This window comes from Anser brachyrhynchus, assembly GCF_964034855.1.
Source record: "Anser brachyrhynchus genome assembly, chromosome: 17".
NCBI classification, from domain to species: domain Eukaryota; kingdom Metazoa; phylum Chordata; class Aves; order Anseriformes; family Anatidae; genus Anser; species Anser brachyrhynchus.
Genome location: NC_137710.1, coordinates 4,220,927 through 4,233,176, shown reverse-complemented (window position 1 = coordinate 4,233,176; position 12,250 = coordinate 4,220,927). Strand labels below are relative to the sequence as shown.

Here is a 12,250-nt window from a genome sequence, read left to right as displayed (position 1 = left end):
AAAAACCAGCGGTGAGCTCCCACATTTCAGCTCCCAGAGCTCCGCGTGAAGGCTCCCGGTGACCGCAGCCCCCAAACCCTCTCTCGCCCCGCACGGCCGCGCTCGGGGGGAACCCCACGAGGCCCTCCCCGAGCAGGGCAGCTCACACCGCCGGTGCTGACAGCCCCCGCCGGGCCGCCGGCCAGCAGCAGGGCAGCAGATAAGGCTGTTTGCCTTCCTTACCGGCTCCCACCTCCGGGATGCGGCGCCCGAGGCCTCGGCGCGGGGCACCGCAGAGCATCGCGCCCGCAGCCTGGACCGCTCGGCCCCCGGCCGCCCTGGGGGCGCCCCCTCCGACCCGGGGGGGGGTCCCGGGGAAGCGGATCCCGGCCGGGGGCCGCCCACCCAGCCGCCCGCCCACCGCTCACCCAGGCGGAGCCCGCAGCTGCTGGCCACGGCGGCGCGGAACCGGTCCATGTGCGTGTTGCGCTTGGTGTCGGGCTCCCACATCACCTGCGACTCCATGATCTCGGCCTCCCACGACATGGCGGCGGCGGAGAACGAGCCCAGAAAGGCAGCCGAGCAACCGAGGCCGCCTCCCGCGGGGCCGCGCGCGCTCACCCGCACCCAACGCCGGCCCCGGCCGCACTGCGCGGCCCCGGCCCCCGCCGCGGCCTTAAGGGGCCGCAGCACCGCCCTTCCCCGTAACCTTCCGCCGAGAGAAAGGAGTGCGGGCAGCGCCCCGCCCGCTGAGGGGAGGCGAAGGGCGGGCGGCTCCCGCCGGTCAGGGGCGCGGCCCCCGCCGCTTTTTAATTCTCCTTATTATCATTTTTCCACAGGGAGTTGGAGAAATCCTTCCCGACAAGGGTCTTTGACCCAACAGTGAAGCAAGAAGCGCGTTTCTCCACAGCCTCCGTTGCCCTGGGGTTTCACAACGCTCCCTCCCGCAGCACCTGGCGCTGGAGCCGGGTTCCTGTCAGACCCCGGGCCCTGCTCCTCTTGGCGGCCGCGTGTCGAAACAGCCCGCTTCGGCCAAGTAGCGGGGCAGCGCAACACCTGGCGTGGAAATCACGGAGCACACACATGTTCCTTATGTGACCGGCTTTCAAGGTCACGATTTCCTTCGGGATTCTTAGAAGCCTTGGAAAATATGACATTGGTGGCGGCCAATGTAAATCTAGTATGGGCAGCCGCTGTAGTATGTAGTATGGGCAGTATGGGCAGCCACTGTAAATGCAAAAGTACAATATATATAGTAGATGGAACTGCACTTGCTGTAAACGTCACTTAGATTTTTGTGCTACTACTTTATTAAATTTGAAGTTAAATGTATTAAATTTGAAAGCCATAGCAACTTAATTTGACCGCTCTTCCCAATCTTTACTTTCCTCCAAAAGAAGCTTCCATGCAGCACATTTTTTAACAACTCCCTTCGGGGCCTGGAGAGGCTGCGGGTGGGATCAGGACACGGTGCCTACGGCTGTGCCCCTCGGCCCTGGCAGCGGCGCTCAGCGAGGCCCCCAGCAGCATGAGCTCCTTGGGCTGCATGTCCCGGTGCCCAGGCCCTGGATACGTCCCTGTTTCACCTGGACCTGGAGGGCCAAGACCCGAGGTGCAGAAAACAGCCCGCTCCATCCCTGCATGTGCCTGCAGAAAAAATGTAACTTCGAGTTTTTGCCCTTGTAGTTGCAGAGGCATCTGTGGCGGCACAGGAGCGCCAACTGACATGGGGCCTGGAACAGCCCTGTGGCTGTGGGGGCACCTCCTGCTGCAGCCTCCTGCCAGAAGCCCAGGGCCGCCAAACGCGCCCTCAGAGCCCCTCAGCACCCCTCATGGCCCCTCAGCTCCCCTCAGGGATCCTCACCGCCCCTCAGGGTTTTTGCCCCCGTGCCCCCCGGGGCTCTCCGGGAGTCACACCTGCCCCGAACACCCGGCCAACTCCTCACGGCCGAGGCAGAGGCGCTGACAGGGAGCGCAGGGAGCGCAGGCCGCCAACCGGCCGCCCCCCGCCGCCCCCTCCCGCCGGCCGCCGCCCCTCGCCCCTCCGGCGGCTCCGCGCTGCGGACGGATCCCGCGCGGCGCTCGGCGGTCGCGACGCCGCCGGCGGTGATTGGCTGCCGCGCGCCTGGCCCCACATCAGCCCAGAGCCCGCTCTCCTCACGGCTAGGCTGGGCGCGGAAGAGCTGACACCAGGAGGAGCCAATCGGCGCAGGCGTTTGACAAGCCCTCTTCTCGGGCGACCAATGAGGTGCCGGATCAGGGGGAGGTGCGCCCAATCGGAGGGGAGCTCTCAGCCTCTGCTGGGCGGGGGGTCCCTGCGTGGTTCCCCTCAGCGCTGAGAGGAGCCTGGCATGCAGCTAGGGTTGCCCATTTTACCCGTTTTAAGCTCAAAAAGCGGCAGCGAAACAGCAGCTTTCCCCACCCGTAGCAAGCTGTGCAACTAAAAAGAGAATGTGGAGCTAAATCACTTGAGAAGGGATCCCAAAATTCCCCTTCCTGAAATGGAAAAGATGGAGTTTAAAACAGACTGACCCAATTACTGGTCAAGGAGAAATAGGCACACTGGGAACTTTGTCATAAAATTTGTGTTTTTAGCAAAGCTCAGCAGCCCTCCTCCTTCATGAACAGCAGTTTTACTGCTCTACATGTACAATCTTTTGTGCCTGTGCTCCTAGCCACCAGTCCTTTTTCCTTATCCAACTTGTTCTTTCTTCTTTCAGAAGTGACTTTAGAAAAATGGGAAGAAAAGGGAAGGAAAATGAAACAAGCCTTTTACAAGAAGATGGGCATTAGGAGGAATGCAGTGACTTACTAAAAATAGCTTGTAGACTAGATTAGAGTAGCTAGGGGGAAGTAGCCTGAATAAGGTTAACTGGAATTCACCATTTTCAAATCTTTTTAATCCTCTCTTTATACCTAATAATAGTAATAATAGGTTATAAATTAAATCTCATTTTCTGCTCTAGACGACTAAGGACCCTTCAAAAGACATTTCAGGAATGAATAGCAGTGCTGGTGATGATGGTACTACCTCATTTGTGGTCTCTAAGGTAACTAATCTGCAGTCAATCTATGAAATTAAAGCAAGTGATAAAATCACTGTGTGTTAGCAGTTTTGTAATAATACCTCATGGCGAACTATCCTGTGTTCTCGGGATGATCCCACACCCGCATTAGGAAATCTGAAAATGTCAGAATGTTTTACAAACCCCATATTCAGAACAGCTACCAGCTGGTTAATACGTCTGTAGAAGAATGAGAAACTTTTGGTTCACTTGGCATCCTTGATCTCTGCAGCCTCTGAATGGTGTCAGAAGTACAAGTAACCTGAATCAAAATCAAAAGTATTTGCAGAGAGGGCAGAATAATAATAAAATAAACAAACAAATAAATAAATAAATAAGAAGAAGCATAGTATAGCAAGAAAAGACTCATAGAGATAAGAGCAAAGCATTAATAAAAAAGGCCCAAGAAGACAAGAGGTCATACTGTGATCAGTTATGGCAAATTGAGGCTTTGAGATGAAGTAAAGATGGAAAAGTAAGGGTCATTGAGGTTAAGGCCTGGTCCACCACAACACCACTTGGATTTCTTAAAGGCTATGACAATTTATTTATTAAAAAGAGAAAACTCTATGAGGTGACAAAACATCTCAAAGACCCCAATTTATTCCCAAACCATTTCAGAATGTTGTCAAATCTCTGTATCTTAAGAAGACAATTTACGTGGTCTCCCGATCAGGAAAACACGGAAGTATTTTCATGATTCTTTTGTGTAGTGAGACCCTCAGGAGAGGATCTTTCTAGAAACCTCACAGTTGTCCTAATAAAAAGTTCAATGTGGTTAAAGAAAAATTAGATCAATATTTCATGTCATGATGCAATGTATTCTTTGAGCAGACATGATTTCATTTATTTAAACAAGAGAAAGGTGAAATACTGCGTAATTTCATAAGAGCTGTGGATATGGTGAGGTGAATTTATCTGAAACAGGCTCATTGAGACAGGTCAGGAAATCAATTACATACCGGGGAAGACTCCAAAATTATCCTGACCTCCTATGAAGGACAACCATGAGCACAGGCTTCCAAAGGCAGCCACTAAAATAGGCCTCCAAGCCTCTGTGAAGACTGGATGGAAAGAAACAACAAAAGCTTTGCAGAAGTGGTTTTCAGGGGGAACCCACGACAAAACTCAAGCAGACAAATAGGAATAGGTCCCAAATTCTCAGAAACAAGACCTGCTGGACCAGAAACAGCACAAGGGGATCCAGAGAAGGCCATGCCAACTGGAAGCAAATAGAAGAATTATAACTGGCACCGAAAACATTACATTACAGTCGTGGTTTTGTACCACAAAGTTCTTCACATGCAAGAAACACCCCCGAAGTGGACACCGTGTGCTGGGAGTCAAGGCAGAGCATGACACTGAGGGCAGATAACCAGAGACCTCAAAAGAACCTCAAAAATACCTGTCATTAGTTACCAACTCATTTTGGAAGAGTATGAGATAGATGTCAGAATATACACGAGTGTTAACAGATCGGCAATTTGGGGACTATCTTAAAAGAGAATGAAAGCACCCTTTATAAATATATAAAGGATCTATATCCTACCGAAATCGATTAAGAGCCTAAGTACCTTCCTGGATCTGAGCCCAACCCTTTCAGGGCCAAATATAAATAAATGTTAAAAGGTCCAGGCCATTCTACTAAATGTGAAAATAAGTGTTTTGGCCAGACTAAAAGCAGGATAAAGGCAATAATCAAGAAATCTATATTCTGGATGTCTTCACAACCGCTTGATAATCACGCTTAGGCTCAGCTATGAGGTTGAAGCACCGAGGACACTGGGCGCAGTATCAAAAAGAGATACACGGAGTTAACCCAGCGACTGGAAGAGCCACAGGGTGTACCCTAACTCTGTGGCAACTCCCCAGGACGGGGCAGGGGGCAGCAGAGGTCTGCCCTGTGTCAGGTTTCCCCCATGCCTTGAATTTACTGTCAGTCAACTTAGCAAACATTTTCTGCCCCAGCTCACGTCATCACTCGCTGCAGAATCTACATTTCAACCCTAAAGATCTTTTTTTTATATATATATTGCCATCATTGTGCTCCTGTCTTGTCTAAGTCTGGCTCCTGTCAATTACCAATGAATCAAAATGTGTCACGAAGCCAACAAAATACTTTTGTAACTCCAGGGGATACTTCACTCTGCTAACGTCCTGGTTTCACTTCCCAGAAGGAGCCGATAACATTGTCTAATCTATCCTCGCCAGCTGGTCTTTTGTTGGTCTGGTTACTCAAGGAGGATCGACATAAAACCTGACAGAAGAGGGAGTCACGCCATTAGGTGTGATGGCTTTCGGCATTACGTCTGAGTCAAAGTGCCTCAAGGGTGAAGGACATGAGAGTCGTTCAGAAACCCCTGATCCAAAGTTAGAAGTACTGAAAAGACAGATGCCATTTTTTGGCATTAGACCTCTAATATTCCCTTTGTTTTTGGAGGACTGCACCTGGGAATATCCTTGGAGAGGGATACCCAGGCTGGAAAGGCTGTACTCTGGGGATTGTGACAAGTGCCGAGAGCCCAGACAGATAGGATCTGGGGGAGGAGAGGATCAGGGGGCCAAGAAATTGATCATGAGTGAGCAGCGTGCCCTTGCAGCGAGGCCAACAGCATTCTGGGCTGCTTTAGCAAGAGCATGGCCAGCGGGTCATGGGAAGGGATCCTGCCCCTCCGTTTGGCGCTTGTGAGCCCGCAGCTGGAGCAGCACGGCCTCACGCTGCAGGGAGGCTATCGAGGCGCTGCACCCGGTGCACGGGACGGCACCGAGCTGGGCAGGGCGCTGGAGCACGGGGCTCCTGGAGGAGGCCAGGCCAGACCTTATCCGCCTCCAGAAGCGGAGCCAGGCCCTTCTCGAAGCCAACAGATGCGAATGGGGCATTGTGATTACGCGCTGGGGCGAGCGGGATGGCGGGGCGGGATGGCCTCCCCTGCTTGGAGGCTGCAAGAGGCGATGGATGAAAAGATTATGATGGGGATTTCAGGGGGTTAATTGCTCAAGGGATTTTTTTCCTTGGGGGGGGGTGCGGGGAAGGGGGGGCGGTGCACGAAAGTGCACCGCCCCCCCTTCCCCGCATCCCCCCCCCCCAAAAAAAAAAAAAGAAAGAGGCGGCGGGGTTCTGGGGGAGGCCGGCGGAGGGCGCCACGATCGCGGCGAGGCTCGGGCGGCCATGGCGGCGGGGAGGCTGCTGCTGCTCGCCCTGCTGCTGCTGCTGCTGCTGCTGCTGGGCGGCACGGCGGGGCCCGGCGCCCGGGCAGCCCGCAGCCGGGGCTCCGAGAAGCAGAACAGCCTCCGCCGCGCCGCCAGCGGCCTCTACCAGGGAGTCAGCGGCCTCTTCGGGGAGGACAACGTGCGGGCCCTGCAGAAGGTGAGGCGGCGGGCGCTTCCCCCCCACACCTCCGCGCAGCCTCCTCGCGTCTCCCCCCCCCGCCTCCGCTGCCTCCCTTCTCGCCGCCCTTCCCTCCCTTCGCGGCCTCCCTTTGCCCGGAGGCTGCAGGGGCAGAGCCTCGCTGGAGGCCGCCCCCCCTTCGGAGCCCAGAGCTGGGCCTCGGCCCCTGCCCGAGCCCCCCCCGCGGCCGGAGCCTCGCTGCGGGAAGGGAAGGGGCAGGGGGAGGCTCGGCGTGGGGCAGGCGGCGGAACAGGGGGGCCGAAGAGGCCTCTGACTGAGGGGAGGGGAGGCCGCGGTCTCCCTCCGGCTGAATGCGGCCGGCTTGCAGCGGCGCAGCCCCCGCGGGGGCTTGCAGGGGGTGAGGGGGGCGGGCAGGCACGGGAATCCGTCCCCTGAGCTCCCCCTGACCGGGGAGAGGAGGAGGAGGAGGAGGAGGAGATGCTGGAGATGCTGGATGCACCCAGGAAGCCACTGGAGGCACCTTGGTGTGATGACCGGGGCATCTCCCAGCTGCTCGACCAAACTCTGACTCCCTTCACCCCTGTCCATTCCTTGTGCTAAGCGTTTTCGTTAAACTTCAGCACAACAGTAAAGCTAATAAAATCCGTTCAAAATCCTATTAACATATAGGCTTACATGCCAAAATACCTAAATTAAGCCGGTAAGTTTATGATCTGCAGACTTAAAAAAAAAAAAAACAGTTATGTCTTTTGTCTTGGGGACTTGAAAATATTCTGCAATTTCCATTTCATGAATTCTACTAATGACTAGTAAGTTGCACGTGTGTTTAAGGAATTGAGGATTTATTTTTTTTTAATTCTCAATTTTATTTCTCAGTTTTTCTCAAGGTTGACAGAGAGGTTTGTGAATGGGGTGGATATATTAATGGACACATTCTGGAGAATATGGACTGATTTGTTAGATGTTCTTGGAATTGATGGTAAGTGTGATGCTTGTTAACCCTTAAAAGATTATCACATGTATCACTGCTTACATGAGTGAGAAAATAATTATGTTTTATTGCGATGTATAAAACATTCACCAGTATTATCTCTATCTATTTTACGTGGCTTTGACTTTGCTGTTAGTAACCTCAAACAAGAGACGTAAAACCAACCACTCCATTTTGGTGTATGTATCTACAGGATGTCTGTAAAACGCGTTACAGGTCATGGCTGATTTCTTGTTATCGTCATTAAAAGGATTCCGTTGGCTAGGAACCGCACGCAAAAACAAAAAAAATGAAGAAGGGCTAGAAGAAGGAAAGCTGCAATTGAGAGCCTTTAGAATATAGATCTTACAAAGCAGGCTCTTTATCTTTAATGTGAACTTGGACCTTATGCCTGACGGCTGTTTGTCCTTAAAGAATCTTCAGTGTCTCTACTTCAAAGGAATTCAGTCGCATCATTAGAGCTGGGCCAGTGCTTTGAGGACGATCCATCCAGAAATGGATGAACTAGCTCTACCCCTTATTTTAGAAAAACACAGTCATGGCCCCACCGTGTGACTTTGGAAGCTGTGCTTGCTTTTTTCCATTCTCGCTTTTGAGTGCCCTCATTAATATTCTGTAAATTTTCCTTTGTTTTTCAGCCTCCAACTTGACTCATTATTTCAGCCCAGCAGCAATTGCCAACAACCCAACCCGTGCTCTTCTGCTGATTGGTGCCATCTTACTTGCCTACTGGTTTTTATCTCTCTTCCTTGGATTCTTCTTCTATCTCCTGCACATGCTGTTTGGTCGCTTTTTCTGGATTGCGAGGGTTGCCCTTTTCACCCTCTCATGCGTGTACATCCTGCAGAAGTATGAAGGTGACCCAGAGCACGCAGTCCTGCCTCTCTGCTTTGTTGTAGCAGTCTACTTCATGACGGGGCCCGTGGGATTTTACTGGAGAAGAAACAGCAACAGCAGCCTTGAGGAGAAGATGGACCACCTGGACAGTCAGATCAGACTTCTGAATATACGTCTCTCCAGGGTGATTGAAAACCTGGACAGAGGCAGTGACCAATGAACCAACCCTACAGACCACTGTACACCAGCTCTAGAAAATTCCTAAGCACTGTCTCATTGGAAGTTACAAAGCAACAAAGCATCACATGGTAAAAAGTGTGCAAAGTTATAACTTTTCATCATGTGTAAGACTAATTTATCTAGATTATACACTCAGCCATTATACTTGTAGGAAGAAAAATTAAGCTGTATATTCAGAGTTTTATCCAGTACTAGAATTTTATCAGTAGATAAACGCTTACTTTTACAAGCATTTAAAAACATCTTTTGTAAATTTTTTATAAAGCAAATTGAGTAGTCTTTCAAATATTGAAATTGAGCTCAACATATGCAAATTTGACATTAAGAAGTTAAAAAGAAAAAAAAAATCTCAAGCTACCAAACACTTCTATTGAGAAGTAACTGCTGTGGGTCCACTCGTTTGTTTTTTGTTTTTTTTTTTAAATCACAAATTTTCTTCTTTTGTAGTTGGCTTATTTCATTGACTCAAAGTTGCCTTTCATAGAGTAGTGGATGAACAAATTTTCTGGTATGCAGGCCAAAAAATTCACACCATAGATTCTTAATAGGAGGTTGGGGATAAGGGAGAAGGATGATTTCATAAATGTGAAGTCCTGAAATGCCAGTCCCATATGAGGAATTGAGAAGTGCACATGTGGCTTTATTTCATTGCTTTTCCTATCAGGAACTTAAATTTGATGTTTGGAAGGAATCGAGTTTAATAAGTTGACACAAAGGAAGAGATGTAGTGTGACAAATCATAACTTATATTTGATCTTCATAATGAAGCACATTCCAAGCATCAGTGCATGGAATAAAACATGATTTTTAACAGCGGGACCCACGTACTTTCTCAAAAAAGGCAGCAGTTAAAACACCTGCAAATGTATTGTTGCTTAAAGCTTTCTCAGGACCAATAAGCGGCAATAAATTCTCTTCAGGAAGATCTGGATTTTTTTTTTCTAAAATTGTGATAGTTTTATAGGAGCTTTTTGCTTGAAGTCTGTGTCCTCACTCTATTGGGTTTCGGGAAGTGAATCCCCTTACGAGAAGGGTGTATTAAGCAGTGGCATTTCAAAGCGATGTAGGAGCTTTGAAGCAGTTTTATTTTGAAGGATTTATGTATTTGTAACCTTATAATTAACTAGCTTGGTAGACGACCACTGGCTTTGTAAGGTTTGCTGAAATGTACTGAAACAAAGGTAACCTCAGGGAGGAAGGTCTTGTAAGTGGTTTAATGTAGTAACCGATAGCATTCGAGGCTATAACGGGGGGTGGGAGGGGAGGGAAGCATCTAATTCCTTAGTGATGAGCACAGTACCAATACCAGGAGAGGTAAAAATGGACCACAGCTGAAGAAAAACATACTTCCTAATACCGGAACGATTAGGTAAAGAAAAGCTGCAACAAAAATTGGTCCGTGCTAGGGACTGGCCAAAAAGCAGGGGGAACAGATACGAGTAGATGATGCACGTGCCGCGGCCTCGCCGGTGAGTGCCCGCTGCGGCGGGACTGCCTGCGTGCGGCTGAGCACGGCGTGGTGCTTGGGTCTTCAGCTTCTTGTCTCGTTGGGCACAAGTCCGCTGGATGTGGCGCTTAACTGAATGTAACTGTGGGGTGAATTTATTTTTCTCTTCGTGCTGAAGTTTAGCACTCTTCTTAAAATATGTGTTACTTGCCTAAGCTCTTTTGGTCTGTATGTGATGTTTACATGAATGATTACTTTAAAATCCATTTTTATGGCCTTCACGCCGACCTGTGGTCACTTCAGCTCAGCGTGGTTGAAGTTCACGTGCAGTTGACATTGTTCTAATCAGTTTTATTTTTTTCTATTGCATCTGCAAATTACTCTGACCCAAGAAATGCACAGAGTTGCAAAGCAACTGCTTTTTATAACTTAGTCTTTCCCATAAACGGATAAGTACTATGGCAACAACCAGCCTGCTTTGTGAAGCTGGAAGTTGAACTTACAGTATATGCATTTTTACAGCTCGTTTTCCGTTAGTATTACAGAGTCTTCCCTGTGAACTCTGTTTTCCCTGCTGTTGTGCACCGAGGACGGAGCTAAAACACCAACCTGGAAATTAGGAATTGATTAGCAAAGATGGTCAAGTCTTTGTGTTTTGCTAAATCTGAGGCCTGAGGACCAAAGTCTGCAAACCTTGCTCATGTAAGCGGCTCTATTGACTTCAACAGAACGATGTGCATGAGCTAGTTTTGCATAGATTGTATTTTATGTAATCCATATTTAATGTTGAAATTAAAAGTACTGAATCATTTATATATTAAGAGCTGTCTATTATAAAGATTACTTTAAAAATACTATATAAAAATTAGTTTGGGTTATAGTTTCTCCCTGTGTCTGTAATCGTTTCTTAGTTTTGTAAAAAATCAGCCCTCCCTATATTAATACTCTTAATTTTGATCACCCTGCTGCTTGACAAAAATATTTTTGTATTCACTTGCATCCCATGTATAGCAAAATGTTATGTGAAAAGCAGTATATATAAAATTGGATATTTTTAATCAGTATTTTTCCCAGCGCTCTGTTTTCACGTTAGACGAATTCAAAAGTAATGATTTTTTTTAAAGCACAATCTAGTCTTCGATATGTATACTTTAAAAAAATGCTCTGTATTTTTAAACATGCACTGTAGTGAAAATGCTTTTGGGACATGAATGTGGTATTATATTTAATCTCTTTCAACTTACTTTTGTAAATACCTTTACGGATACTTCCCATACGAGTCACCTAGTTTATCCATCCAGTTTTTGCTCTGTTTTTTAGAACTCGTTCCAGTGACAGTGGTCGCACTGCTTTGCCATTGCCATGGATGTGAGCAGCTCGTATTAATGCAGAGAAGCGCAGGTATCGCACGCGGGTAATTACGCCCAGGCGTGGTTTCTGCCAGACGCGCCCAAGGCTGTGTTGCCCGTGGCAGTGGCGAGGACGGGAATCAAGCCCAGACCCGCAGCTCCCAGGCTTTGGCTCCAGCCCCTGGGCAGCTTTGCAGGAGGTGGGCAGCAGCGTTGGTGCTCCTGCAGTGCTGTCCCCTTGGCGAGCAGCTCTTAGAGCAGCACGGGCTGTGCTGTCTGAGGGCAGGGAGGCGCGCGTAACGGCGACGCCTGCCCTCAGATCTGAAGGCTCGGCACCTCAAACGCTTCCTATTTACCTTCCCGTTTTCAGCAGCTGCTCGGAGTGTCACCTTACTCACTGGGTGACACAACAGCGAAAGATGGGCTTCAAACTGTCTGGTGTCAGAAATTCCTGGAAGGTCTTTAAGTGTTTTAAGCTCCATGCTTCGAGACCTGACGTTTGAAACTACTGTAGTATTTTCAATACATGAACATCTTTGCTAAACTAACAATTTAGCAATTTCTTTGAGAGTAGACGCCTCACCTATAGATAACTGATCTGTCGTACGCAGAGTGTAACGCTTTTCCAAGTGGTTTTGGATGTCAGAGTACCATGTATACAACCTGGTGTAGTTCAATGCTGTACTTAATAGTGCGTCCTTCAAATCGTGGTTTGCTTTTCAAGACTCGTTGCGTAGTGAATGTGGAAAATAGACCCGTGTAAACCTTAGCTCTTTGGTGGTGTACAAGTTTTTTAGGTGTGATTTGCCTCACGTACTGATCTGTATTTGGCAGCTAATGACGTAAACGACCGTAAGTTCTCTTTGTCCGGGTTGGAAAATAAAAGGTTTTATCGTATCCGCATGTATTTTAAACTTTTGGATAATTCCATCCACCTGTGATGACAGCACATTAAAAAAAAATCTTATTGCCTTTTTAATCTGTGGTCGTCTT

At 48.8% G+C, this 12,250-nt stretch overlaps 2 protein-coding genes across 2 annotated transcripts in view; one reads left to right on the top strand and one right to left on the bottom strand.

The window, feature by feature from the left end:
- Positions 1–681, bottom strand: part of AACS (acetoacetyl-CoA synthetase) — a 41,300-nt gene extending 40,619 nt beyond the window's left edge. The window contains exon 1 of the mRNA XM_080560181.1: positions 408–681. Within this exon, the coding sequence (XP_080416307.1) occupies positions 408–525 (118 nt within the window). The 5' untranslated portion in view covers positions 526–681. The remainder of the gene's footprint in view (positions 1–407) is intronic.
- A 5,473-nt stretch (positions 682–6,154) lies between these two features.
- On the top strand, positions 6,155–12,236 carry BRI3BP (BRI3 binding protein). Its single transcript, XM_080560223.1, has 3 exons — positions 6,155–6,411; positions 7,270–7,372; positions 8,023–12,236. Exons 1-3 carry the CDS (start codon positions 6,214–6,216, stop codon positions 8,439–8,441), a joined length of 720 nt encoding a protein of 239 aa, XP_080416349.1. The 5' UTR covers positions 6,155–6,213; the 3' UTR covers positions 8,442–12,236.
- The last annotated feature ends 14 nt before the right edge of the window (positions 12,237–12,250 follow it).